At 40.6% G+C, this 27,181-nt stretch overlaps 1 protein-coding gene across 5 annotated transcripts in view; it reads left to right on the top strand.

The window, feature by feature from the left end:
- DYM (dymeclin) overlaps positions 1-27,181 on the top strand; it is a 216,510-nt gene that overhangs the window by 23,314 nt on the left and 166,015 nt on the right. For all 5 annotated transcript variants that reach the window (XM_027656166.1, XM_027656165.1, XM_027656168.1 and 2 more), the window contains exons 3-8: positions 13-65; positions 732-825; positions 2,141-2,277; positions 8,585-8,657; positions 19,475-19,600; positions 21,890-22,032. In XM_027656166.1, coding sequence (XP_027511967.1) covers positions 13-65; positions 732-825; positions 2,141-2,277; positions 8,585-8,657; positions 19,475-19,600; positions 21,890-22,032 — 626 coding nt within the window. The remainder of the gene's footprint in view (positions 1-12; positions 66-731; positions 826-2,140; positions 2,278-8,584; positions 8,658-19,474; positions 19,601-21,889; positions 22,033-27,181) is intronic.

Here is a 27,181-nt window from a genome sequence, read left to right as displayed (position 1 = left end):
TTTCTTCCGTAGCGCTGACTTAAAGCTCTTGGAAGAAGCCACAATCTCAGTCTGCAAGTCTTTAGGTGAGAAATTGTGACAGGTTTTTTTTCCACGTGCTTTTCCAGAAAAATTAAGGACCAGCATCCCTGTGCACATTCATGTCTTCAGTATTCTACTTGTACGTGTTCCACTAGTGAGATTAAAGCAGTGTAAAGATTGTGTTTATGTGTATCCCAAACCTTTAGAAACTTCCACCATTAGCTGTTTTACAGAATGATACGACTGAAAGGTTTAAAACAAACAATTCCATCCCCACTGCCTCTTCTTCCCTCTGCCCTCTAAGCTGATCAGGAAGGGGAAGGGATCAGAGGGCGAAAGGAAGGAATAATATAAATGTGATCGACGGTGTTTCAGGAAGGTAAAAGGTAGTTGTGAAAACCCACCCAGTTTTCTGACAGGAGACTGCTGTGGTGTAGACAAGTCTTGGAAAGGAAGCAGTATGAGTATCCCACCTTGGGGCTATTTTAAATCTAGGGCGAATAGTATTTAGAGAACAATTATTTAGTGGTAAATCGTGTGCTGGAGAATCTTAAAAGAACAACACCTGTACAGCCAACCAAGGCATACTGTGCTTTATGTAGCAATATTTAAGACATTGAAATTTGTGGGTTTTTTTCTATATGTTGTTTGAATGAAATAGTGTCAACTTAGACGTGCTATATAATTGTATCTTATTTTTCCTTATCTAGTTGAGAAGAATCCTCGAACAGGAAACCTTGGGTCATTGATTAAAGTCTTTCTTTCTAGAACCAAAGAATTAAAAATTTCAGCAGAATGTCAGAAGTAAGTCTCTGGAGAAAAAGCTTGTGTGCCATAATTTTTTAAATGTTCCTTTTGTTGCTAGCCCTTGAATTTTTTACTTCACTAATTAACATGCTCACAGACCAGACCTTGGAATTCTCTTATATTGTGGTTTGAAGCAGAACAAGTGTCTAGTACTTTTCCAAACACAGAAGCTCAAGCACAATAGTAGATAGGTTGCTGATGAAAAAGACATATTTGTGTTTTAGATGAACATATTTGTGTACAAAATGGTGTAAGTTAGGATTACTACTGTTTTAGAGCTGTTTAAAAATCACCTGAACTTTTTAGCTCAAGCTTAATGAATAAGCCAGTATTTTATCTTGGAAATGTTTAAAATATATAAATAATTAAAGCACATATAAATATATAAAATATATATTTATAAATATATGTATAAATATGTGTCGCGATATTGCTTTCATGTCACGTTGTGCAGTTGCCACTGGTTTTGCTTGCCCCTTTCAGCAGTAGGAAAGAACTCCAGGAGGGTACCTGTGCAGCACTGTGGGGCTTTTGCAGGAGTCTTTCCATAGTTGCTCCCCGACACCCATAGATAAATGTCCCACTCTCATCAGATCTGAGGCTGCAAAAACAAAACTTCCTTTTTGGTGCCCCCTTGCTCCCAGGACTGCCATCAGTTTTTTTGCTTGTGTCTGGAGAAAGAAGTTACTCCTGCCTGGAGAGCTTTTGCTGCTTTAATCCAAAGATACTGTGAAAGTGGTAGTTTTACTCTGTGCTCTTGCATGGGCTTCCAAGCAGTTACTTATTGGGACTCAAGAAAATGTAATGAAGCTATATTCCCCTTTCAGGCATAAAACCTGGCAGATATTTGTGTGAGTTGCATAGGAAAGCTGTATGGTGCTTATGAAGTCCATAAATGCCTATGGTTACCTGAAGGTTATTTGACTGGGAGAAGGGATAAGGTTCATGGAGCCAGAGAAGCTTTCAGGTCTCAAATCTGTTGGAACTTTTCCAGTGTCTGGGTACCTTGAGTCCATAGTGCCTAGAAACCTTCAGATGTTTGCTGAACCATCAAAGACTAATACTTCTGTCAGCTCTGGTGTTTGTAACTATAAATGTCGTTGGGAATAAGGTTGTGTTTTCTGTACTGCTTTTAAATACGTTTCCATTGTGTTTCCAGTTTTCAATTGAACTCCCTGCTTGAGCAGTTTGGATTTTCCTTGCTTCAGCTCCAGGGGCTTTGTCTACTCTGGCACTTATTTTCTTGTGGTTTTTGATGTATGCTTGCTGGTGAAGCGTTACTGATTCTTGTTTGTTTCTGCTTCTTTTCTAGCCACCTCTTTATCTGGCAGGCTCACAATGCACTGTTCATTATTTGCTGTCTGCTGAAGGTATTCATCAGTCGAATGTCAGAAGAGGAGCTCCAACTTCACCTTACTTACGAAGAGAAAGCAGGACCAGGCTCATATGGTAGGTACACACTAGTGCTAGTGAAACAAACATCCCATGAGAAAATAAAATGTTCTCATGTTTGTAGGTGTGGCACTTAGGGAAATGGTTTAGTGCTGGACTTGGTAGAGTCACATTAATGGTTGGACTTACTTTAAGGGTCTTTTGCCTTTGACCCTTTAGGGTCTAATTAATTCTGTGATTCTGTGTTTTGTTTGGACTAAGAATCCCAAACTTTGCTTTAAAACTAAGAATTAAGTGCTAGAGGTTTGGATTAATTTGGCAATTTTTAAACAGTTGTTCAGAAATGATGCTGTAGACCTACTTGTCATTTTCACACAGTTTGAAAGGTGTTAATGGTCCTCTTCAGAGGAACAGAACAGAACTGGGGTGAAGCTGACTGTATACTAATGTTGGAACAGCAATATTGAAATTTAATGCTTCTTTTCACATATTTTTCATAAACCAGCAGCGGCCATGGAGTGGAGTTAATGCAATTTTTAGAAATCTAGTGAGGGAAGGTAACAGTACTGTGGTTAGACTTGATCCATTGAAAAGGCAGCTGCTGGGCAAGAGTTTATACAAGAGTACAAGAAAAGCCACAGAATTTAGGCAGAATGTTCAAAAATGGGTGCATCTCCAGGAAATGGAGCATGTATTACACAAGATGGAAGATGGCAGGGACGATGCTCGAGCAATCCAGCTGTTTTTTTCCCGTTCTTTCTTTTTGAATAAGTATAATATGAATGCATTCAAAGTCAGTTAGATTACAGCAAAAAGACAGTGTTAACACTGTCTGCCACAAACCTTTGTGTAGCACTGTATCAGGATGCTCTTACAGAGTTGCAAAGCACACGATGGGTAACCCTGGCATGGGAGCCTTGGTTTCCTTCTCTTTGTTGTGAGTGCTGGAATCATGCAGGTTGGAAAAGCCCTCTACGGTCATCGAGTCCAACCGCTAGCCCAGCACTGCCAGGGCCAAGTCCAGGCACTGTTCAGTTTGCAAATGCGTGCTGTTTACCCCATAAAGGCAAGAACATCTCAGAATGCTGACACAGCGTGAGTGGATTGTGGGAGGACAACCAGAAGGATCTCACTGTGGATTTCCTGCAAGGGGGATGCGCGTTGAGGACCCCGGAATCGCTGCTTGCTCACTGAGCAGTGAAAACTGCTCGTTAAAGTCTGTTTAACTCCTTGGCACCCGCCACTGCTCTGGGGAAATCAGAATTCTGGTGCCAAAAGATTAAGTGGTGCATGTTGAAATGGTTTAATGTATTTAAACTGTGATGAGTGATCTCCAGGAATGAAGTCAGCTCGCTGATGCATTAGAAAGGAAAACCTGCTTGTAATAAGCTATCCCCGCAGACTGCTGTGGGTTAGTTCCTGGACTGAAAAAATGGCCCACCTCTTGTTGCAGTGTACGGCATAACCCAGTGGGATGGGTGGAAAAGCTGATACTTTTGTTAGGTTGAACCCCTGTGATCTTTATTCCTTGCTCTGGGAGTTCCTCGCGGCGTGGTATGGAAAGTGATTCTTGTCACTGGGGTAGACCCGTGTTTATACTGTGTCTAGTAGCACTTAACTGTAATTCACAGTGACATTTATTAGCGATAATTTTGTGCATATTGGTGGCAAATGTACTTAGCAATTATCTCCGAGCAGATTGTTCATGGGATGTTGTTGATTAGGAAGGTAATTGTGTGTGGTCTGCTGGGGAGGCAGGAAATGAGCCGCTCCTCGGCTCCTCCTCGTGTTTCCAGCTGGGGATGGTTCTCGTGTCCTTCCTCAGGGTATTGAGGTTCCTAATGGGATGAGTTTACACAGCCACTGGGATTGGCTCCTAAAAATTTTCACACAGGTTTTTCAAAATATCTGTAGATATTTTGGTAGGGAATAAGGTGACTACCTTCCTATAATTAAGTCAAGTGTAGCTTTTTTTAAGTTTTATTTTTTACTCTTTGGAAACTTAGACCATGCCTGTTATTGCAAAGTTGATGTAGATTCACAAGTAGTTTTACTGAGGTTTTACTGTATTTGGCAAACATGCTTTTTAAAAATTACATTCTTAGTCATCCTTGCTGTTTTTTTGTTCACTGGAGCTTGACGTTATTTGTAGTTCTTTGATTGCAAGCATGATAAAACAAGCCTTATAAAAGACGTTATTATACCTACTAGATAATGTAAATAAAATGCCCATATAGATAAAAGCTTTAATACAGTGTCTGAATTTTGAAATTTCCTTATTTCCTTAATGCCTGGTGAGTAGGTACTGAAAAGAACAGCACAACCACCCAACAACACAAACAACCTCTCTTTCCTGTGATCCATTTTCATGTTTTGTTCAGTCTCTCAGCTTTCTGAGAAAAGGTAGCTGTTCTTCTCAGGATCATCAAAACTCCTTCGGAAATCACACTGTGATGGTGTTTGTTTGCCTGCTTAAACTGTGAGCATCACATTTTTATCCTCCTAGTTGGATAATATATTCAGTGCCGTGTTCCCTGAGTTTAAATACAGCACCTGGTTGCTCAGAGCACGTTGGGATGCTCACGCTGCAGTCAGAGCATCAGCACCTGCTTGGGATATTTGATCTCCTCCCAGATTTTGCAGTTCATATGCTTTGCCTGTTTCTGAATGTCCTGTTTGTGCTTTTCCCTGCTAGACTGTGTTTTAAGCTCAGAAGAAAGCTGTGCAATTGTGTTTTGTGTCATAAAATGTGGGGTTTTTCGATGTTTGAGTGCATGGATGTGTTGTAGCTGACCATTATAAAGTTGTAGTGAAGAAATTGCACAGCACTGAGTCCCCACTAGCAGCACTGTTTTTTGATTTACTTCAGAAGAGTCATACCATGAGTAGAAATTTCTTCCTTGTGACAGTTTTCACATGATCCTTTAGCCCAGGAAGTACAGCCTTTGCCTCTTCATCCATAATTGGGAATTTGCTTATAATTTTGGAGGATATTGCATAATTTTGATTGCAGGAAAATTCTTACAGAGGCTTAAACTATATTCTTTTAAGATTCAGCTAAAAAATCCTGATAATAATAAATCCCAAACTGGACTTGGCATCTGTTGATCTGAAGCTGGAGTTAATCTCACCAACGCAAATCGTTCATCTTTCCACTGTCTGCATCCCATTATTGCTGCACAGTCTTTAGCTGTGCTGTGATTCAGAGGTGTAAGAGAGCACATGCTGGGTATTGTATTCTGAATCAGACCACCAATTCATTTAACCTATTCCCTGAGCTGTAATAGGAAGCTTTATCCACTCTCTGTGAAGAAGTTTTTTTATCACAAGGCTGCTGTGGGCTGTTCCTGGTGTATTAAAGCAAGTAAGAGGACTTAGAGGAGGGAATAAATAACAACACATGTACTGCAACCCTTTAAATGATTTTGTGACTGCTCAGCTGTCACATAAAGGAAATGAGGGATGAGAATTAATTTATGTACTTATTATTAGGACTCTTAAATGGAAGTTGGGAGTTCCTGAGAGTCCTCAGAGCTGAAGATCAAACCACAAAACCCAAGGAAGCCTTAATTCTGTTCTGCAGCAAATGATTTATCTCATAAGTTGTGTCCAAGTTCTGTCCTATCTGTATGAGCAACAGGGCAGAAAAACAAGTGGCATCTAAGGTGAGGATATACCTTGCTATGCCTGAATATCTTATTAATATTAGGGACATCCAGCTGCTACAGCAGCTCAGATCAGGTCTTGGCAACGTAGTGGTTTGGTTCTTGAGAAGAAAGACTGTCATGATGTTGGACTCTGTGTCATGGCCAAGGATGGAGCTGGTTTTGCTAGAAGTGGAACCTCCTGGCATGTATAGTTTCTTCTGGATAAGCCATTTTGCCTGTGCACTGTGTGCTAATCCAGTGTCTGAAAGGTGTGTAGCTTTGGAAAAGTGTGTGTGTGTGTGTGTATAAAAAAAAAAATATATATATATATAAAAATTATATATTATATATATTATATATTTATATAATATACATTTATATATAATATAATATATATATTTATATATATAAAAATATATAAACCAAGCCAAACAAACCCCACCAAAAAGTAAAAATCTAGCAAATTACCTGCGAATTTAAGTAATCCATGTGTTTGAGGACTTAAACATAGCTGATGTAAAAATGGTACTTTAGCATAACTGAACATTTTAAAGCCTGAGTGTGTTTGCAGTTCTGCAGTGGAGTTTGGAAGATGCACCTACGATTCCTCTCTCTGTGAGTCTGCTCTAATCTTATCTGGACAGGTTCACCCTTAGCTTATTTCCCCCAAGGCTTTTACACGTGTCTTTGATCCAAGTATGTGATCTATTAATGTGAATGAGTCTTGTGTGTATTGTCTTTATCCTGCTATTGAAAGAGGCATTGTTTGTCAAAACACAGAGTGTTCCATGTTTATGGCTCTCTCTCACGTTATAGATTTGGCTTGTATCCTCCTCATTGTCTTGGCAAGATGAAAATTAAACAAGAATGCTGTGCCCCAATGGGGAAAAGGACACATTAATTATTGTAGCTGAATGACATTGATTACAGCAATTAAGCTTTTTTTTTAAAAAAAAAAAACAAACCAGACATCATCTATTCTATGTGACTGTGCTAACCCAGTATTTTCTTCCTTCATTTTGAATATAGTCTTGGGGGGAAAAGCCTTTTTTTGTATTCAAATAACATTATTCTCTCTTCAGATGAGTTGTGTGTGTAGTATGATGGAAGAAACAATATCTTAAAAACTCATTCACTTTGCTTTGTTCATCCTTTTTTCTCAATTCCCTTTACTCTGTTGTCAAGAGAAAAAATTAGGTACCTGCTGAGAACTAGCAGAAGTTTTGCTTTATAAGCATTTTCTAGATTCAGAAAGCCTCAGGAAAATGTCACATTCAAGTTACTTTAGAATACATTATCTGGGCTCCATTCTTGGCCGTGGTTTCTGTCCAAGGTTAAATACTCCGAGCAGTTCTCGGTTTTTACTAACAGGAGCTGCATTGTGTTACTCATGAGGGATTCTATATAAAGGAAACCACGTTTCCGTGATAAAAAACTGATTTCCTTTAGAATGTGCAGTTCACTAGGTGACAATTTTTAATGTGTTTTTAATAAATCAGTTGTGGAAAGAAATAATTTTGCTTTGTTGTGAATATTCCCCCCGGTGTGCTTCTTAAAATTGAGTCCCGGGCTCAAGAACAAACTTGGGTTAAACAGAGTAAAACTGTTGTAACCTGGCTATAATGTTGTGTTTATGGCAAGACTTATTTATTGGAAAATACAAAATAAACAGGCATTTGGGTAATTATTTTGCTGCAGTGCTGTAATGCAGGGGATAAACTATGCCTGCTCTTAAGCTGTTTGCCACCATAAACCCCTCCACTTCTTTATGGTGCTGTGAGTTTCTCTTCATAATTTTATTTTTGAAAGCAGAAAAAAATCCTGATGAGCCAAGAGATTTATCTTCTGGGTTTTTTTAGTATTATGTGAAAACTTCAGATGGTTTAATAAGCTTTTTCCTCAGTGAGTCTTACAAGTCCTTTTTTTGCTGTTGCTTTTAAAAATTGCAGTGCTGATGTAAAATACCACCAGTTTTATTGCTTAGAACAGCTGAATGTTTTAAAATAATTTTGAATCATTTCATGCATTTTGCCGCATTGTGTATGACTAGAGAATAATTTCTGTTCCCTTAAAATGCACTTACTTGTCACTGATATGTGTAAAACCTCTTCAATAAATAAAGATATATTCATGGAAAAAACTGTATGTACATTACTCAAGAGCAGCAGTGATGTGCTCTGTAGCTGCATTCTTTTGACAGGTCACAATTTAGAATATTCAGTGTATGTTAAACAAATGAAAGTGTTTTCTATCTGTCTCTGATTATTCTCCACTTGATTTAGCACAAGGGGGGAGGAAAATGTGTGAAGTGATGGGAACTTTGGAAGATTTGACTGTGGACCAGTGAGAAGTCAGTAGTGATTAGTTCAGCTGTTAGTAATAACACTGTTTAAAATGACCTTATGCAAGTAGTAAAGTAAGGCTTGATGTGCTAAATATTATCATACTGCTGCAATACCAACATCTCATTTAATTCATGCACGTGTTATTGGTTGTTTGTTTTATGTAAAAAAGTGAAGACATCACCATTTTCTCTGGTGATAATCCCAAGTGCCTTCTATTTCAGGATAAAAATCCCATCTCCTTTAACAGGTGGAACTTCTCTTCTAGTGTTTGTTCCTTAATTTAAATATTGACTATGTTAATCTGTATTCTTAAAGCTTTGTTTTCTTTTGGTATTTGAAAATCAAGAAATCTTCTGATGTGATTGTTTTCAGGAGCAGAGTGTGAAGACCTCATAGAAGAGTTGCTGTGTTGCCTCATCCAGCTTATTGTTGAAATTCCGCTCTTGTAAGTTGGCTTTTTAAATTTTTTTTCAGCCTTCTTGTATAAACTGATCATTTGAGACAATATGAAACTTGTAGTGATGGGTTCATAGTGTTTAAATACTTGCATGTGAACGTTCCACATGATGGTGCAGTACTGGTAATGATACCCTGCTGTCAGTGCCAGCCCTGAATGTTCTGTTGGCAGAAGTACACGGTGAGCATCTCACACACACTTCACACCATCAACAGAAGTTATCCCATATAGTTTTGCAGGACTTGGGATGTTTGTTTTTGGTACCTCTGTCAGCACACAGCCAGCTACTGGTGGAAGAAAGGGTTGTGCTGATGGTTCATTGGAGGTGTCACTTCATCTCTGGGGAATGCAGAGAGGTGAAAACTAAAGTTCTTCTGCAGTTGAGTGGGGTTTTAAATGGCAAAAATAAATCATACCACTTATTTGGTACTGATTTCTGAAATACCAGCGAATTGATGTCTGAGGAAGAGAAATGAGTAAGTGGAATGTTTCTGTGGATCTGCAGATTTGTTTACATGGCTCCTTTTTTTCAGGCATCTGCTGTATTTGAGAGATGTTGATTCCACATCTCTCTGGGATATGTGACATAAGCCATACTTGAGTGTTATATGCAGGGGAGCTTACTTTGTTCTTCGGAAATAAGTGTTCTTCCATACCTGTTCTGATAAGTTTTCACCTCTTTTTTTCCCCCAAGATAAACTTTAGTAAAGATGGTGTTAACAGTGTCTTTAGTGTTAAATTGCAATATAGTCTGTGCCTAAAATGCAGTGCCTCAGTTGAAGATTCTCAGCTCTGAAAGAGTTTCAGATTATGTGTTACGATCTCTGCTGATTTTGTACTTGGAATTGTTCTTTTGGCTGGAGAACTGACAAAGATGCAATGCTTTTTGAAGCATTCCTCTCATTAAATACGGCTCTGTCAACATCACAGGAGGGTTTTGTGTAGGTAGTGTGTAATGAGTTAGTGGTATGATTCAGTGTCGTTCCGCAGAGCTTGTCAGGACTTCCTGGAACAGATACACTCTTTGTTCGGAGCAGATTAGAGGAAGTACAAAGGGCTGAAAGGACTGTGATACACGGGCAAGTTCATAAATCCTTCAGGGTTTTATTTGTCTTTCTTGGAAGTACCAATGTGTGCGTGGAGCCCAATATCATTTATTCTGCCTTTTCTGGCAGAAGAAGATTTACTGGCGTGATTGTTCTTCACCCCCTTTCAGCAGCTGAACCTGCCAGCATCTCTGTTCCTGTGTGAATGAAGTTGCTGGGAGTGGAAGCAGCTGTTGAAAGCACTTGGTTTGCTTTATAATCTAGTGATAATAATGGCTTATTAAAGAAAAAAAAGTTATAAAGCCTGTCCATAATCTTTAATATTCAGCTATATCAAAAACTTTTCATAAGAGACAGATGTGGAAGATTTTTGTTTTGTTTTGTTTTCTTAGCTAATTTTTTCCTGAAGTAGCATGCTGCTGAATTATTAATAAGATACAGTTTAAAAAGCATATATTATTGCCTTGTTTACCATTAGATTATGTTTAACAATGTGATATGGCCTTAACTAAAAATTTTATTCCCATATCATCAAAGGGGAGGTAGGGTAGGGGAAAGGAGATATGGAAAAACCTTTGTTTCTCTAATAGACAATCCAAATTTCTTTTTCATAAAGATGTTTTAAGATATTACTGCAATACTGATTTTTTTCAGGAAAATGGTCAGGATTGTTTTAGCAGTGAGTTTACCTTTTGCTTACCTTGCTCTCCCTGAATCACTGTAGATTCTTTTCCAGCTTTGTGTCAAGGGGATAGATAATTTCTGTCTTTAGCTGGAATAAATCAAGAGAATTAGAAGCCTAGTATGTGAATTTGGGGAAGGAATAGACTGAGTGGAATACATAAAATATTCAAACTTGTAATAATTTCTGTGTCAGACTTAGGATCACCTGCTAGAGGACAGGCAGCTTTGGGAGCTTACAGTGGCACTGTAAAAGAGCGTGTGCCTGTAAAGCTGCTATTAAAGATGAATTTTTGTTGTGGCAGGCCATTAAAATCTCTGTGCTGAGCCTGTCTTTGAAGTGTCATTCAGAGTAGCAAAGATTTTGTTAGGACCATTCAATAGCCTTAACAGGATTGTCACAATTAGTGTGTCCCTTGGGCTCTGTAGATCCAGTTTGGTGAAGGAGTGGATACAGCTGGCAGCTGCTGTCTTATTATATTGCTTCTCTGCACCCCAGTTTAAGCTTCTGTTTTTGTCCTTCACTGAAACTTAAACGTTATTTCTAAAGCGGGGAAGACCCGTCTCTGTGCCCAGAATGCAGGAGGAGAGGTACCTGTGCAACTGCACTCCTTGCTTTTGGACTGGTTCTGAGTGTCACATCAGGTGCTTGGGATACCCCTATGTGGTATTTTCCAGGGAGGGTGGCCCTGGGGAGAAGGTCCTGGGGGCTGGTGGGGGAGAGGCTGGACATGGCCCAGCCCAGAAACCCCCATGCCCTGGGCTGATCCCACAGCGTGGGCAGCAGGGGAGGGGGGGATTCTGCCCCTCTGCCCCCTCAGGTGAGACCCCCCTGCAGAGCTGCCTCCAGCCCTGGGAACAACAGCACAGGGACGTGGAGCTGCTGGAGCCAGTCCAGAGGAGGCCACTGAGATGCTGCCAGGGCTGGAGCCCCTCTGCTCTGGAGCCAGGCTGGGAGAGCTGGGGGGGTTCACCTGGAGAAGAGAAGGATCCAGGGAGACCTGAGAGCCCCTCCCAGTGCCTAAAGGGGCTCCAGGAGAACTGGAGAGGGACTTGGGACAAGGGATGGAGGGACAGGACAAGGGGGAATGGCTTCCCACTGCCAGAGGGCAGGGTTAGGATGGGCAATTGGGCAGGAATTGTTGTCTGTGAGGGTGGTGAGGCCCTGGCACAGGTTGCCCAGAGCAGCTGTGTCTGCCCCTGTATCCCTGGAAGTGACTAAGGCCAGGTTGGGTGGGATTTGGAGCAACCTGTTCTAATGGAAGGTGTCCCTCTTTAAGTTTCCTCCCAACCCAAACCATTCCAGGATTCTAAGTGTAAGAGTTTGGGCTTGGCAGGGACACTGAATTCATGAAGGCTCAAGTCCTTCCCAAGCATGGGCAGAGCTTGCTCACCTCTCAGCTTGCTCTAGTAGCAGCCCTGGCAGAATAAGCTCATTTCTGAGTACAAAACAACCTACGGACGTACTTGGAAATTGCAGGTGGGCGGCCTAGCTCAGAGCTAATAAGGAAGGTGGGGGATGGGGAACTAGATAAATGGCAAATGTGTAACCCACCTCTCTGTATCCCTTATTATGAAACGTAATTGGTTTTTGTTGGGAAAGGCTGCAGAGATGTACAGCAGAGCACATTTAGGAGTGTCTCAGTTTCCTACAATGAATTAAAGTATTTCTCAAAGTTAACTTGTACTGGAAAAGGCAAATATGCTTTAAGGCAGAAATAGGTTGCAGAAGGGACTCTGGGACTGTGCAGCATTTTAGTGCTGTGTCTGAGAGGTATTAAAAAGATCTTGAATTACCTTTTTGAAAAACAGGCTGTGCTGCTTTGTACAGAATGCCAGGGAACAAGGTTTCAGGTTTAATTTTATAGAAAATACAGCATTATTGCTTTTCAAGAATTAGACTTATACAGTCCCTTATAGCATTTGTGTTACCGTGTGTCGATGTTTGATTTATGATTCCCTTGGGAATGTTATGGATACTCTGCTTTTTCTTTGGTTTTGTTAATCTTAGCACTCAAGAGTGTACACTAATGATTAAAACTGCATAGTCGGCAAAAAGATGCAACATTAGTATTTAATTTAATTGTATGACTTTTATGTAGAAACTGTTGCTAACGTTTTGTTGCAGGATAGAGCTCCCAAAGCTTTGAATTATAAAGGCTTCTTTCAGCAGCTTGTTAAGAGCTGGTATCCATAGCTGAACATCTGGTTGTTATCAGTGCATTTTCACTTCATTAAAAACTATAAATGCATATGGGGGAAAAATGAAATACTGTGATCTAGTTACATCACTCCTTAGTAGCACCCTGTGGTGCCAGTACAAGTTAGTTGTATTTCTATTACATTCCAGTATTTTCTGTAGTTACAGCTGTTTTAGGTGGCGGTCTTAGTTGTTTGCAAGTTTAAATGTTAATGTTTTGACTCATTTAAGGATGCTTGCTGTGTTTCGTGGGAACTTGAAAGTCGAACGTAGGAGGGAAGAAGGGCAATATAATTGATTAAAAAGCTCTACAGAATCGCTGCAGCATAGAAACGGTGCTGCTTGCAGGCACAGGGAAACGTTCAGCCCTTTTTCCTTGCTAGTTGTGAGCAGAGAAAAGGATAAGAACTGTTTTTGTCCTACTTCAGGAGTGTCATATTTTAATGCCTTTTTTGTTATTTTCGAAAGAATAGGTCAGAATGCTGCTTTTTAAAGGAGGTCTGTTCAGGGAACTTTTACCAAGATTGTGGGGGCTCCATTGTTTGAAAAGCTATTTGCCTTTTGCATTTTTGGTGACTTTGTCTAATCGCCAAAGGCAAACTTCCATCTGCTGAAACTGAGGTGGAAGGTAGCGAAAATACTCAAACTCAGAGAGATTTGTGTTGCTTCACTTTGAAGAGCCTCAAAGTTTGAGACTATTGTGCTCTGTTTAGGAGGAGTCTGATTCATATAAAGGGAGTTTCATTTGCTGCTGCACCTTGGGGTGGAGCAAGTAGAACATATTTATGTATTTGGAAGATTTTCTTACTCACTCGTATCCTTATTTCCGATGGCAGATGTGTGGTGTCTTAAGTGTCTAAAGGTCCTGAATAGGAAAACCTTTATCTGTATCACATATTCTTTGTTCTGTTCTAATTTAGTTTTTATGGTAGAGTTCGATTGCTGTTTCTCCATGACCAGTCTTTTCACTACAGAAGTTTTAACCAATGTTCAACTTGCAACAAACTTTCTAGCCGCCGAGCATACTATCAGAGGTCTGTACAGTTCATCATACCTTGTGCTGTGTATTCAAATTCCTAATAATCTGCTTTCAGCTATGGTTTTCAGCACTTTTTTTGTAAAAGATGATCTTGAAGAACCCCGGCTGCAGCAAAGGCAAGGAGAGACTGTGGAGCAGGTCTGCCTTTCACTTAGGCTGCCTGGGTGGAATGCAGGACATGATTCCTGTGGTCTGGCTCTGTCCAGAAGCCTGTAGCTTTTTGATCACCTGTGTCATCTTCTTCTCTGTGGCTGCCTCTTCCCTGTGGGTTGGAAGCCACACCTGGGAGTCACTGCAGCTGTCCATTTTTATGGGAATTTGGACTGCTCTTCTGTGTTCTGGTGTTTGGAAAGTAATTTCTTTTGATTAGATCTAGTGGATATAGCTAACAAGACTTGTTGATATGAAAAGTAAATACAGAAGAATATGGATTCTCTGGGCAATGTTTAAGAGTCCAACACTTTTTTTAGTATTTTTAATCTGTAGAGGGAAGAACTGAATGCTGATGAGGTGAATATGAACAAAGTCATGTAGTCTCAGGTGGTTTAGTAACAGGTCTGGGAATAAAGGCTCTTGAATCCAACTGTTATATGAATCCTTTAGGTACTGCCTTGAGAGTGTTTCCATACTTTTGATGATCAGGGAGCTGGAGCCCCTCTGCTCTGGAGCCAGGCTGGGAGAGCTGGGGGTGTTCACCTGGAGAAGAGAAGGATCCAAGGAGACCTGAGAGCCCCTTCCAGTGCCTAAAGGGGCCCCAGGAGAGCTGGAGAGGGACTTGGAACAGGGGATGGAGGGACAGGACAAGGGGGAATGGCTTCCCCTTGGCAGAGGGCAGGGTTAGATGGGCTATTGGGCAGGAATTGTTGTCTGTGAGGGTGGTGAGGCCCTGGCAGAGGTTGCCCAGAGCAGCTGTGTCTGCCCCTGGATCCCTGGAAGTGTTGAAGGCCAGGTTGGATGGGATTTGGAGTAACCTGTTCTAAGGGAAGGTGTCCCTGCCCATGGCAGAGGGTGGAACCTGATGATCTTTAAGGTCTCTTCCAACCCAAACCATTCTGGGAGGTTTTGTTTCCTCACTCTCATTCTTCTCCCAGTCGAGAACACCCAGTGTGGGGAGATGCAGTAGGAAGTGTCAGAGGTACTCTCTGCTTCCAGTCAGTGTTTGTTGAGTGCTCCTTTGGGACAGCTCCCAAATGTTTGGAGTCAGCTGTAATGAGTGTAGTGCATTATCAGCTGCCACGGTGCCCATGTGCCATCAGTGAGTGTAAAATTAGGAGTGACTCCAAGAGGAAAGATTATGTTCTCTTTGAGTTGTTGTACTTGTATCCTGAGACTGATAACCAGATACTCGACTTGCTTTTCAGTTTTCAAAACTGATCCTATTCTCTGTGGTGACTCCTCTTTCACCTTTCTGATGGGCCCTCAGGAAGTAGGGAAATGAAACCTGGTTCCTGTATGATTTGAGAGTTTTTGTATGAATCAGCCCTTTTGGCAACTCTCCTAAATTAGAAAATGGGTTACCTTTTAACCTTTTAATACTCGGAGTAGACTGCTCTGGCTGGGTGAAAGTTCAGCAAAATATTTGAACAGGGAGGGGGCTTGGTCTAGGGGTGGGAGTTGAAATTCGGAGTTGGGTTTCTGACTGTTCAGGCTGTTTGCTCTGTAGGTGTGAAATCATTTACGAGGTCTCAGCCTCTCTGTGCTGATATAGAAATAGCTGCATTTCACTGAGTAATTAAAGTGTTTACAGCAGCATGTGCCTTCAGAGTGTTAATTGGAGTTCCTAGCTGAGATTTTCCTCTATGGTGCCTCTGTGCTTCACCTTGGTTCCTCTGTCACAGACCTCTCTCTCGCAGGCAGGGAACAAAGCTTGAATGATTGGGAGCACAGAAAGCACTTGTGAGCTGTGCTTGGCCTTGGAGAGAAGCCAGCAGCAGCAGGATGGTGACACATAGGGAGATTGTTGAGGTTCTTGGTAGGTGATGCTGATAGAAGGTCATCCACATGGTTTTGAATGGAAAAAGCAGATGCCAAGGGTACTGGGGAGCTGAGGTTTTAACAGGACCATAGTTCTTCTTCTATTCCATATGGAAGCAGTAGTTAGGCTAAGGTTGGACGGGGCTTGGAGCAACCTGGACGAGTGGAAGGTGTCCCTGCCCAAGGCAGGGGGTGGACCTGGATGAGCTTTAAGGTCCCTTCCAATTCAAACCACTCTGTGATTCTATTATTCTAATTTTTGTCTTTTGATTTAATGAGTTATTATCTAAAGATTACTACAATTCAAACTGTATGTGGTTGTTTAATTTAAAAGTGTTCGTTGAAATGATCTGGCATCATTTGCTTTTGGAAGGAGTTCATTGATGTATCAGTTTCTCACCGAAATGTAGATACTGAACACGTTTTAAATACATGCACAAGTTTATTGTGGCAGTACGGGGGAATATTGTGTCTTGGAGCTCAAGCTGGCATTCTGTGAAGAATCCATAATTTAAGATAGAATCTCAGATAGATATGACATGTCTTTTCTTTAGAGAGTAAATGTTTATACATAAGGTTTGTTGCCAGAAATCAGTTTTAACGTGGGTGTCATGTGCAAGAACCTGGACCTGTTCCATCTGGTTCAAGGAACAGGCACTTGCTTTGTGTCACTGAGTAAAATATGCAGTACAAGGACAGCTACCTGCAATAAGGAGAGAACCCAAAGAGAGAAATGATTGCCACCATTTCTAGAGTTCAGTCTGTGCCAGATTCTTTCCTCGTGAGAGGTGAACATCTTGAGGGACAAAAGAATAATATCTGATAGCTTTCCCACCTCATATGCAAATATATCCTCTAGTGGAAAGGTGAGAAAGAGGAAAAAATTGAGGATAACTGTTGAATCTCTGAAAGAGAAAATCTAGAAGCAGAAAAAGAAAAAAACTGTGTATGCTTTGGTACACTGCTCTATGAAATCTGTTTACCCAGAACATGAGCTTTATCTGAGTTTGTTTTATATGACACTTGAGAAGGGGAGGAAAAAAAAAAACCAAACCTCAGAAGCTCAAAACAACATGCAGTTGTTCTGGTTTTCTGAAATAAATAGCTAAATAATTTTGACATGTAATTGATACATGAGTTCATTATTTCTAGTTTCCTCCTTATCTGCAATCAGTTTTAAGAGGAAGTTGAAGATCAGCATAAATTCCATGTAAAGGCATTCTGTATGACCGATAGCTTTGAATAAAAAAAAAAAAAAAAAAATCAAGAACAGGACCCCCTATTCTATAGTCTCTAAATATAAATAAACAGTATATGTTCTTTGAAGTTAAAAGAGGTTCCTGGTGGTTCTTGTGACCCTTTAGAAATGCTTGAGTTTCAGAAAACCATACATCTGACCCTTGGTGGAGAAAGTAATTTCTCTCTGAAGCTTTATCCTTGTGCTGATAAATTAAGGGTGACTGTAGCTGAGGGGTTACCCCAGATATCAGGGCCCTGGTTGTGTTTATGTCAGAGCAGATTTAATTTGAACAGATTCTACAGGTTGAGTGGAATTTTTCTGCAGTTTGATGTGCCCTGTCTGAGTTTTGAATGGGGAGTAAATGAGAATAACTCACTAACTCTGACTGCATGAATTCAGCTTTCTGTTTGTTTTTTCTTTCAGAGTTATGTAAGGATATTGAAAGCAGATTTTTTCCCCCCCAAAAATTTACTTAGTGCATTACAGTAATCTCTTTGCTTATTTTTTTAATGCTGATTCTTACCAAAACAGAAAATAATTTTATAACATTCCCTCAAATTTGCTATTACACTTGTATGGTTTATCAGAAAAATAAAGGAATGAATGACTGAAATGGAGAAAAAGTATTATAGACTCCAAAGTTTGTTTCCTCTCTGCAGAGTGTCCCAGTACATATTGTAGTGTGTCATGAAATTACCCTTTTCATTCATCAGCTTGGGGTGGGAGACATCGTTCTTGTATTCTCAGCCTTGGTAAATAATGATGAGCTTCTGAATTTTATTTTTTTTTTTTAATAGCTAAAAAGTATTTTTCCAAGCTGTTCTTTTTACTTTGATAGAAAAACATTTCCTTTTTTTTTTTTTTTTTTTTTTTTTTGCTGGTGGCTAAAGCTCTGATAATTTTTTTATGTATATGTATGTCTTCCTTTCTTTGCTTGGGATGAGCATGGGTGGTGGATTTCACAGCATCCCTGGTTTGGAGAGGGAGCGGGCGCCGCTCCCAGCACAGCCTTGCTTCTGGCTGAGGTGAATTTTGCAGTGGAATCAGATCAGAGTGTAACCTCTGGCCTGATCTAATTATCATCATTTACACTGGCAGACTTCCTCAGGAGTGGGCAAAAAGTCAGGTAACTCACAGTAACAAAAAGTAATTAGAATGGACTTCATGATTTTCAAGGAGCGTGTTACTCGAGCAATACGTCTCTTCCTGACCTATAATTTGAGATGTTAGGGGTTCAATCACTCAAATCAGGTGAGAGGAAATAAAAACAGTGAGTTTGCATAACCTGCACTTTCAAAAACATTTTTGTATCAAGAGGTGCTGCGGTTCTATGGATAGTGATCCTGGAAATTGTGATTCCAGTTTGCTGTTGACTTTGAGTAAATAGCTGCACTCTCTGGCACCCAGAAACTTCTTTTTACACTTTGCAGTAATGCATGGTATTTACAGTGCATCTGGCAGCACACTTGAGAATACTAAAATATTTGAATGTGTTAAAAATCAGGTTGATTTCTTCTAAATGAAACCCTTTTTGTTCTGATAAGGACCACACCAGTTCCCATCCTGAGACTAATGAAAATCTAGACTTGTCTGCATTTAATTTATTTTGGTTCAGGAGGTTGCACTGTAGTTTTCAAGTCGTCATCGTTTGGAAGGGCACTTGGTTTTCTGTTTATACCTGTTTTAACTGCTGAGAATAAAATTTTTGGAAGGAGACATTGTAACAAAGAAAAACTTCATCACTGATTAAACACACATGGATGCTGATTTGTTGTGTGGTGCAAGGATGATACTGATTCAAGTCCTTGTTACTTCATTGTGTTTTAAAAGGTTTCTTGCAGCCTGCAGTTTGTTACTGATTGCAGTAGCAAATGCCATTTTCCTCTCCCTTTTAAAAATAAGACCTCTAGCAAAGTCGTTATAGGCAGAGGTGGGAACAGAAAGCACAAGATATCCTAAATAGTGGGTCTGTCATGCATTTTGCTGCACAGCCTTTCCTAATCAACCTTAACTTAATGAGCTTTGCTGAACTGTGTGCTGTCAGTATTTAACCATTACAGCACATTCTTTGGGATTGTGTGTAATATCTTGAGACTTTCTACTTCACCATTACTTCGAAAATATCATTTAAAACTGAACAATGTATGTGATACCCTGAGCTTTTTGTACACTTGAACTAGCATTTGTGTATTATATTCCTTTCATAAGAGTCCACTTTTCCTGGGAGATGGAGCTCTGTTTGGCTAGATGGACATTCCCTGACTTTGCATAATGGTTTTGTGACAATTTTGTTTAACAGGATGCACTCTTGAGAGATATTTATTATTTTTAGGTAGAGATATACTCTGAAAATTGCAACTCTAGTGTTCTGGGCAATACCTCAGTGTTTTTACATTGTTTTTTCTTTTGGTGTATAAAAAAAAATACTTATGTCTGAGAAAAACAACCCTGTTTTGGTATGAAGTTGTTCTGGGTTTCTTGAATTTGTTGTTTACGTGTTCCCAATTGACACTCTCTGTGCTACACAGTCTGTAACTTCAGGTGAAGCTACCAAGTGTTCTTGGAAGTCAGCTTGTAAACAAACCCAGCAGACTAATCTCTGCAAATTTTCCCTTTTTCCTGCAGAGATATTACATACAGTATTTCTTTGGAAGCTGTGACAACTCTCATCGTGTTCCTCTCCTGCCAGTTATTCCACAAAGAGATTCTGCGAGAGAGCATCATCCACAGATACCTGATGCGTGGTCGATGGTATGTCCTGCTCACGTGTGGTGCCTGATGGCAGAGCAAATGCTTCTGATGACTTGTTTAGGTTGTTTGTACCTGGAAACAAAAGGCAGCAAAAATACGTTTTGATAGAAGACTTGTTATGCTCAAAAGAAAAGAGAACACGAAAGCAAACACTTGTAAAGGCTGTTGGAGGGTTTCAGGTTTAAATCTTGCAGCCCAGACTTCAGTAAAACTATTTTGGAAATAATTTCTATTTTTGAGGGTAATTTCATTAACTTGAAACAGCATTTCCTTTTCAGGATGGTTCTTTTTTTTGATTCAGCTCTGGGGCTTTTCCCGTAACACTGCAGCCTAGAGAACCCACATACCTCAGAAGTGCTAGAGCCTTCTTGCCATACAAATAAAAAGGAAAGATGCAAATATGTACTATGCTGAGCTTAAGGAAATACTTAGCAGGTGGTAAACTCCGTTATGTGAGTAATACCACTTGTTCTGGCAAGTTGGTGGTTGTGTTTAAATGCTTTGTCACAGTGACTTATATGCATTTTAGGCTCCCATTCATCCTCTTCAACTTTAAGTTCCATGTGGGCAGATTTTGATGAATATATTTGTTATCTTGTTTTCTGAAGTTACTACTACACGTAAAAGGGAGATACTGCTCTGGGGTGACATGAAAGGAAGAGGGCTCAGCTTGGAGCACAGGGCAGACCAACATGAAACATCAGCAGGGTAGGGGCAGAGCCTCAGGATGTGTGGGGTCTGGTGATACTTAAATCTCTGGACTGAAGGAATTGAGGGTTTGGGGGGAAATGGGGAATGTTTGGGAGAAGAGTTAGTGTGTGGTCTGAGAGATCTGGTTTGGGATTAGCAGGTGCCTGACCCCTAGGAAGTGGGAATTCAGTTCCTGGGAGCCCAGAGCAATGTGAAGAGTTGGAGGGGTACTGGTGTGGTGTCCCACCCCCGAGGAGATGGGAGCACCCAGGGTTTGTAGATGCTCATAGGCAAAAGGAACAACAAAAGTCAGAGGGTCTGCAAAAACTCACAAAGGTTAGTCCCTGGTCTCCTGGTATGAACACATGGCAGTGGGTTTGGATAAAGGGATGGGGTGAGAGGGAAGAGAGACAGAGAGGGAGATGGATCAAAGAGGGGGAGAGAGAAAGAAAGGGAGAAAGAGGGTTCACCAGTCCTGGCTCCAGTGTCTGTTCAGCTGATGGCATGTCCAGGTCCTGGGGCACCACCTGGACTTCCTGGTGGCACCTTTTAAGTTTTACCCTCCCTAGAGGGAAGATTCTTGCTTTCCATGCAAATTAATTCTCGTGTGCAGTCTGTTCTTCCAGACCTTTCTGGGAGTGGGCTGGAGGCTTTGGGTGGTCTTGATCCCCCCCTACAGTCCGTGCCTGTTTCTCAGACTCATTCCTGCCCCTGTGTTGTGCTGATCTCCAGGAGCCAGGACAGGGACGTGTGTGTGCTGCCCTCCCTCCACAGGGCCCCTTCTCCAGCCACATCCTGGTCTTTCTCACGAGGGTTGTTACCAACAATCCTTGGCTGGGATTCCAGAAAAGCCTTGGTTGGTTCAACAGCCAGCTATTGGTGTCGGGGACATACACATTAACCCCTTGTCTTCTGGGCTTCTACAGATGTTTAGAGGGTTCATCCTAACACAGCTCTTATCTTTTCACCTCTAAATCACACTATCTGTTTGCTTCTGTGGAAATCCTCCTCTGTTAGGAAATATTATGAACTTTTACTTAAACCCAACAAATTTTACTTGCATTTGTCAAATTCACTGATATGAAGTCGGTTGTTTCATTGGTCTTTGCAAATTCATAGAATTGTAGAATCCTTCAGATTGGAGAAGATCTTTAAGACTGGGCCAAGTTGCACACACAGACAGAAATATTGTGGGCATGGAGAAATGCTGTTGTTACCTGTTCCGTGTAACCAAAGCATGGAGTGAAAACTGAACAAATACAATGTTTCTTTCCCTTGCATAAATATTTTTCCGGTTGTGTTTTGAGGTAAGTGAATACAATGATTCAACAAACTAAATGGTTTATTTTAAAGTAGTATTGAAAAAAGAAAACAAATGTGGTTTCCATGACCCTGCTGTGGGAAGGTGCTCCTGCAGAGCCCTGATGGAGTCTGGGCAACTTTGCATGGGCAAAACCTTGGTGTTCTTTCCCTTTCCAGTCTGGTCAGCCCAGGGGGAGAGTTACTGACTGTCTTTAATGCCAAAACTCCAGCCTTTGCACCCTGCCTGAGCTTTGTCAGTTGTGAGTCAACTAAAGCTGTTTTTCCTTTTCTTTCCAGTCTCCCCTACACCAGCAGACTTGTGAAAACTTTGCTGTATAATTTCATTAGACAAGAGAGAAGCCCTCCTCCAGGGACCCACGTCTTTCAGCAGCAAACAGATGGAGGAGGACTGCTTTATGGAATTGCATCTGGGGTGGCAAGTGAGTCTGATTTTCTATAAATTGTGCTTCAGACCATATGAAGTATTGCCTTCTATGTGACCCCTCCTGCAAACACACCTGTAGCCCATTTCTTTTTCAGCAAGTGGTGCCAGTGTAGAAAAGCTGTCCACAGGGCTGCTTGGATTGTAATCCTTCATGGGCCATCTCAGGATGTGTTAGAATCTGAAGCAATTATACCTGCAGGACAGCAGATGGTGAAAGGATCACTTAGTCCCTGTTTGTTTTTTTTACTGGCATATTAGAAAAGCCTCAACCAACAGAGTAGTGCCCTATTTGATAAATCACATGATTACAATTAATTAAAATGTTGGAAGAAATAGTTTTATGTGCTTGCTTTGTTTTTTATAATTACTCAGTGGACGAGGTGACCTGCTCTGTGGCTCTGCTTGCACTAGGTGGTCTCAAGGAGTCCCTCCAAGAGGGGTTCTGTGATGTAAGGGAGTGACCCAGATAGGAATTTTTGTAACACGTTTTAGTGAATTCCTTTCCCAGTAAGTTGACTAATATTTTTTCCTGATTAGTATGACTACTGATTAGTTCTGACCTTTCACGTGTGGACTGTTTGCTGTAGAGAAATACTGCCTGAAAAATAGGAGAGACTGGATGCCATTCTTTGTTCAGAAAAAAGTTTCTCGTGTTTGTTATGCTATATACTCTCTTTTGGTTGGTGGTTGCTCTCTTCCCCACACCAGATGTGTTTTACTGGTGTGTGCATTACACATAAAAATTATTCCTGAAGGTTTTTTGTTTCCACCTAGTAAGAATAAAACATAATACAGTGCTAACAGTAAAGGTAGACGTTATTTTCCTTCTCCCCGATAAACTAAATAACGCTTTGCGAGTCAGCTGCTGTTAAAAACGATACTATTTATTTTGCTCTTTTGTGAAATCCATTCACTGGCAGTGTCCCGAGGGAATATTAAAGTTCAGGCCGCAAGTGGTCTGCCAGAAAATGCTTCCCAGTCAGTGGCAGTGCACGGGGCTCTCCTCACGGAGGCAGTAAAAGAGCACGTCTGTCACAGGCAGCTCCCGGTGCTGCTGGAACACCATCTCCTGGTCTCCAGGGCAGACCACTGCGTGTTTGGGTTGCCTTTGTAACATAAACCCATCAGAAAGCGGTGGCTTGCAGTGTGCTTAATCAACGATGAAATTAATTAAGTTGTTCCTTACAATGTTTCATTCCAGAGTTCCGTCAGGTACAGTCTTTTCCTTCATTTCAGTCGCAAGAGAAAATGGCACTGAACTTGTTTTTCTGCAGCAGTTTTCAGTGCCTGGTTTGTAGTTTTGCAGTTCTTGCTCTGTGTTTTGATGCCTGTTACTTACTACCTGATCATGTTGTTATTATTCTGATCTCTTGAGTGTCTTTCTGCCTTAGTGCTGCCACAGGTGGAACAGCTTCCTTCCCCTCTTCTGGTTACTTGATTGATTTGTAAAGTCCATCCATACTGCCAGACTCCAGCCTCCCTCTGTGACACCTCTGGTTTCATATCCCCCATAACTTTTTACTTGTTCTCCATTTCTTAATGCAAACTCTTAAGGTTTCAGCCTACGTCTGTTCTTGTCTCTTCCTACACTTGCAGCCCCTTCACTCCTGAACCATTCCCTTAATAACTCCCTCAGCGTACGCCTACACTTGTTTTCTTGCTTCTTTCAGCAGTACCTGAAGTGCCATCTCATCTCCCAGCAAATTAAGTATAGTCATTTAAAGCTTTGAGAGGAGCAGCCTTTTATGAAGACCTTTCTAATTTCCTGCCTGGGAAAGGGGAAAAAAATAAGTACCACATCCTGTCAGAAAATAGAGATTTTTTTTTTTTTTTTCTATCTGTGCCCAAACAGTCAGTTGATTATTTTTTATTTTTTTTTTTAAATATTATTTGCCTGTATATGAAGTTGGACTATAGGTGAAACTTCAGCACAGTAGAGTTGGTAGAGTAAATGGCATATTTGCCCATCTAATCCCTGAATGATATCAAATCAATCCTCTGGATAATGTAGGATCAGGTACATGGACAGAGTGCAGTACAAATCAGAATAGAGCAAATTCGTAGTCTGCTATGGAAGAGAGGCAAGTTTTGAGCAATGAACAGCTGTGGAAAACTTCAGTGTAATTTCTGTATTGTGTTATTTTTGTGAGTTTTGTAGTCTTTACAGAATAAGGATTGAAAGAAGAAGGGAAGAATTGAAAATTCACTTTTATGTCGCTCAGTGCTTTTTAAATACCACATAATGCTTAAAATAAGTTTGCTGAAGTAGCCTAACTGAAATCTACTTAGGATGAAAGAAGCCGGGAGGCTGGTTTTAAAAAACATTTATTTTTCGTATGGAAATTTGAGGCCTAAAATAATTATTGTACTTTTACATTGTTTAACTTGATACTACAGTCATCTGCGTGACCGTGTATTAAGTTATGACTGTTTTGTAGTCGCTTACACAGCAGCAGGAGATCAACAAACTCTTATAAGCACCGTATTTTAAATCCACCCCCCTTTTCCTTCCTTGTGATTCAGCAGGAGTGATAATTATGCACAATATGAGCAGAAGTTTACCCTTTCCCACAGTTAACCTTCTGCTTCTCATCCTTCATAGCTTGTTTTTTTTTCCTCTCATGAGCCTCCTTCAGTCTGAAACCACACAGCAACATCCTCACACCAGTTACTCCTGGGTTTGGCCACTGACTGTGTCCAGGTTATCTGTGTGCAAGCACCTTTCTCCATCCTAGGTATAAAATACCTGGGTTAGAATCGTGTTGCCAATTCCGTGACCCTCCAGCGGTTAAAGGAACAGTTGTGGGCTTAGAAGGAGGCGGAAATAATGAATATAATTTTTGTAACTTCTTGGAGGACATTCTTCTATACTGAGTCAGCTTTGTTTTGTCTTTGCAGTCTTTCTCTGGGTGTGAAAATAATTGTAAAGTACTAGATTTGGTACAGTATAGCGAAGGCATAAATGACATCAACATGCATGCTAGTAGAGGTTAGATATTAGAAACTCATTTATTGGAAACCAGAAATTCATGTTTTGTGGTTCACAACGTACATTGAACCAACTTACTCTCGAAAAAAAGTATTTTTGTTGGTTTTAAGTGCCCTCTTCTTTCTTTCTTGAATAATATTAACATATGCCAGTTCATGGTCTGCAGTCAACCAACTTGACTTTTTGTGGACAAGCAAATTTTTTTTAATTAGTCATTTTATTGCTTGCAAAATAAAATCCTTGTTACAGCAAGGAACTGCCAAACAGATGATGTGCTAAGACAAGGAAATGTTAATGCTGCCCAAGACTATTGAAAAAGAAGTCAGTTTAAATGATTTCCTTTTAAATAGTGGATCCAGTTTATACTTTGCTATTAAAAATACCCCAAACACTTAAATTCATCTTGCAGGATTAAGGAGTTACTGCAACAGTAAGATCTAATTGACTTGGTTTGTGCTGTTTGGGTTTTTATAGATGTAATGGGCACAATGTTAAATCTGTAAGGAACTAAAGAAGAGGCAATAGCCAGATTCATCTTCATTAATCACTTAAGTCTTCATCATAACTAACCTGCCCACAAATATACTGTTGTAGCATTAATGTAAGTTGCAGAATTCAGTGTGTAGTGATCAATAATGACTTGTTTTCTCATGTCTGTAGTCTTTGGTTGAAACCAGACAAACATTCCTGGCCATTAATGGCTTTATATCATGCAAGTATATGCTTTACTCTACATTATGCTATTCAGCATTAGGCTACTTGAAGCCATCTGACCTGTGTTGTACATCTGTGATTTAAATATGCTGTAGCTTATTCCTGTTTTTGTTGGTGCTACTTTCTGGTTAATAGGAGCACTTGCAGATTAATCTTTAACTTTACAAGAAAACTATTTATTAATATTTAGTGTTTGATGTTAATTTTTTTCCCTTCAATTGTACGTAGCCTGATTTGTAATATCTAGATTAAAATGCATCAAAGTAGAGAGACACAAAAAGCTACTAGCGGCGTGTCTGTTATTTCTTGTAATTCCACCAACCTTTTTTTCTGCTAACAGATACTTCAGGCTGGTTGTTTGTACCTTCCAGAGCCTTTTCATGATGTGCCACGGATCGGGTGTATGATCTGCTCCATAGCTACAACCCTGTCTGTCTCTGTTGCTTAGTCAGTGTTTAATTGTCTGTTCATGCTCACCACAATTTAAAACGTGGATCTGAGCTTTCTGTCCCACTTCTGTCTGTTCGTCTTCGTCCTTGCTTGTTCTCACAGTCTGTAACAGCGTCATCCTCTTGACACTGTACCTGTGATATTTCTGCCTCCCTGGATGGGAGGATTTAGATAATTTCCAGGCCTTTAAGCTTTCTCTTAGTTCTCTGAAGATGTGCCTGACCCAGAACAAAGCAAGTGGCGTCAGTTCAAGCACACGTTCTTCGAGGATAAGTGGTTGAGTGTTAATAGTTGTGTAGCTGTGTCAGGGTCAGTCTGAAAAAAGCTGCCCAGCAAACTGAGTACCAGAACAACTCCATCCTAACCAGAATCTGTGCTTGGGTGCTATGAGCGCCACATCAGCTGGTTTGGAGTTGGGTTGAACTGCTTCCAGAGCAGTGCCTCAGTGTCCCCTTGGAGAGTATTCATGTTTTCATGAGAAAAACTCATCTTCTGATTTAACCACAGTAGTACAGAAAAACCTTGCCTCTGGAATAAATCCCTCCAGGCCATAGGTGTGTTCACCATGAAGCACTTAGATACTTCCTTTGATGTACACTGTGTCGTGTTTTTTGGTTTTTTTTGAAATCTAGTGTATCTTTGTGTTCATGAATGATGTGAGGAAATAGAATGGTTATACAGCAACAGCAGTTCAGGTAGCACTTGGCTCCAGCTCCACCAACCTCTTGGGGCTTTTCAACTGCAAAGATCTGAAACCAGAAGAGTTGTAGTATAATTATATAAGAAATAATGATGTTCTGAGGGTTGGAGCCCTCCAGAGCTCTGGAGCCAGGCTGGGAGAGCTGGGGGGGGTTCACCTGGAAAAGAGAAGGCTCCAGGGAGACCTGAGAGCCCCTTCCAGGGCCCAGAGGGGCTCCAGAAGAGCTGGAGAGGGACTTGGGACAAGGGCCTGGAACGACAGAACAAGAGGGAATGGCTTCCCACTGCCAGA

This window comes from Corapipo altera, unplaced genomic scaffold (genome assembly GCF_003945725.1).
Source record: "Corapipo altera isolate COAL_440 unplaced genomic scaffold, ASM394572v1 61553, whole genome shotgun sequence".
Classification (NCBI taxonomy): domain Eukaryota; kingdom Metazoa; phylum Chordata; class Aves; order Passeriformes; family Pipridae; genus Corapipo; species Corapipo altera.
The sequence above is the reverse complement of the archived record's forward strand: the minus strand, read 5'-3'. Positions and strand labels throughout refer to the sequence as shown.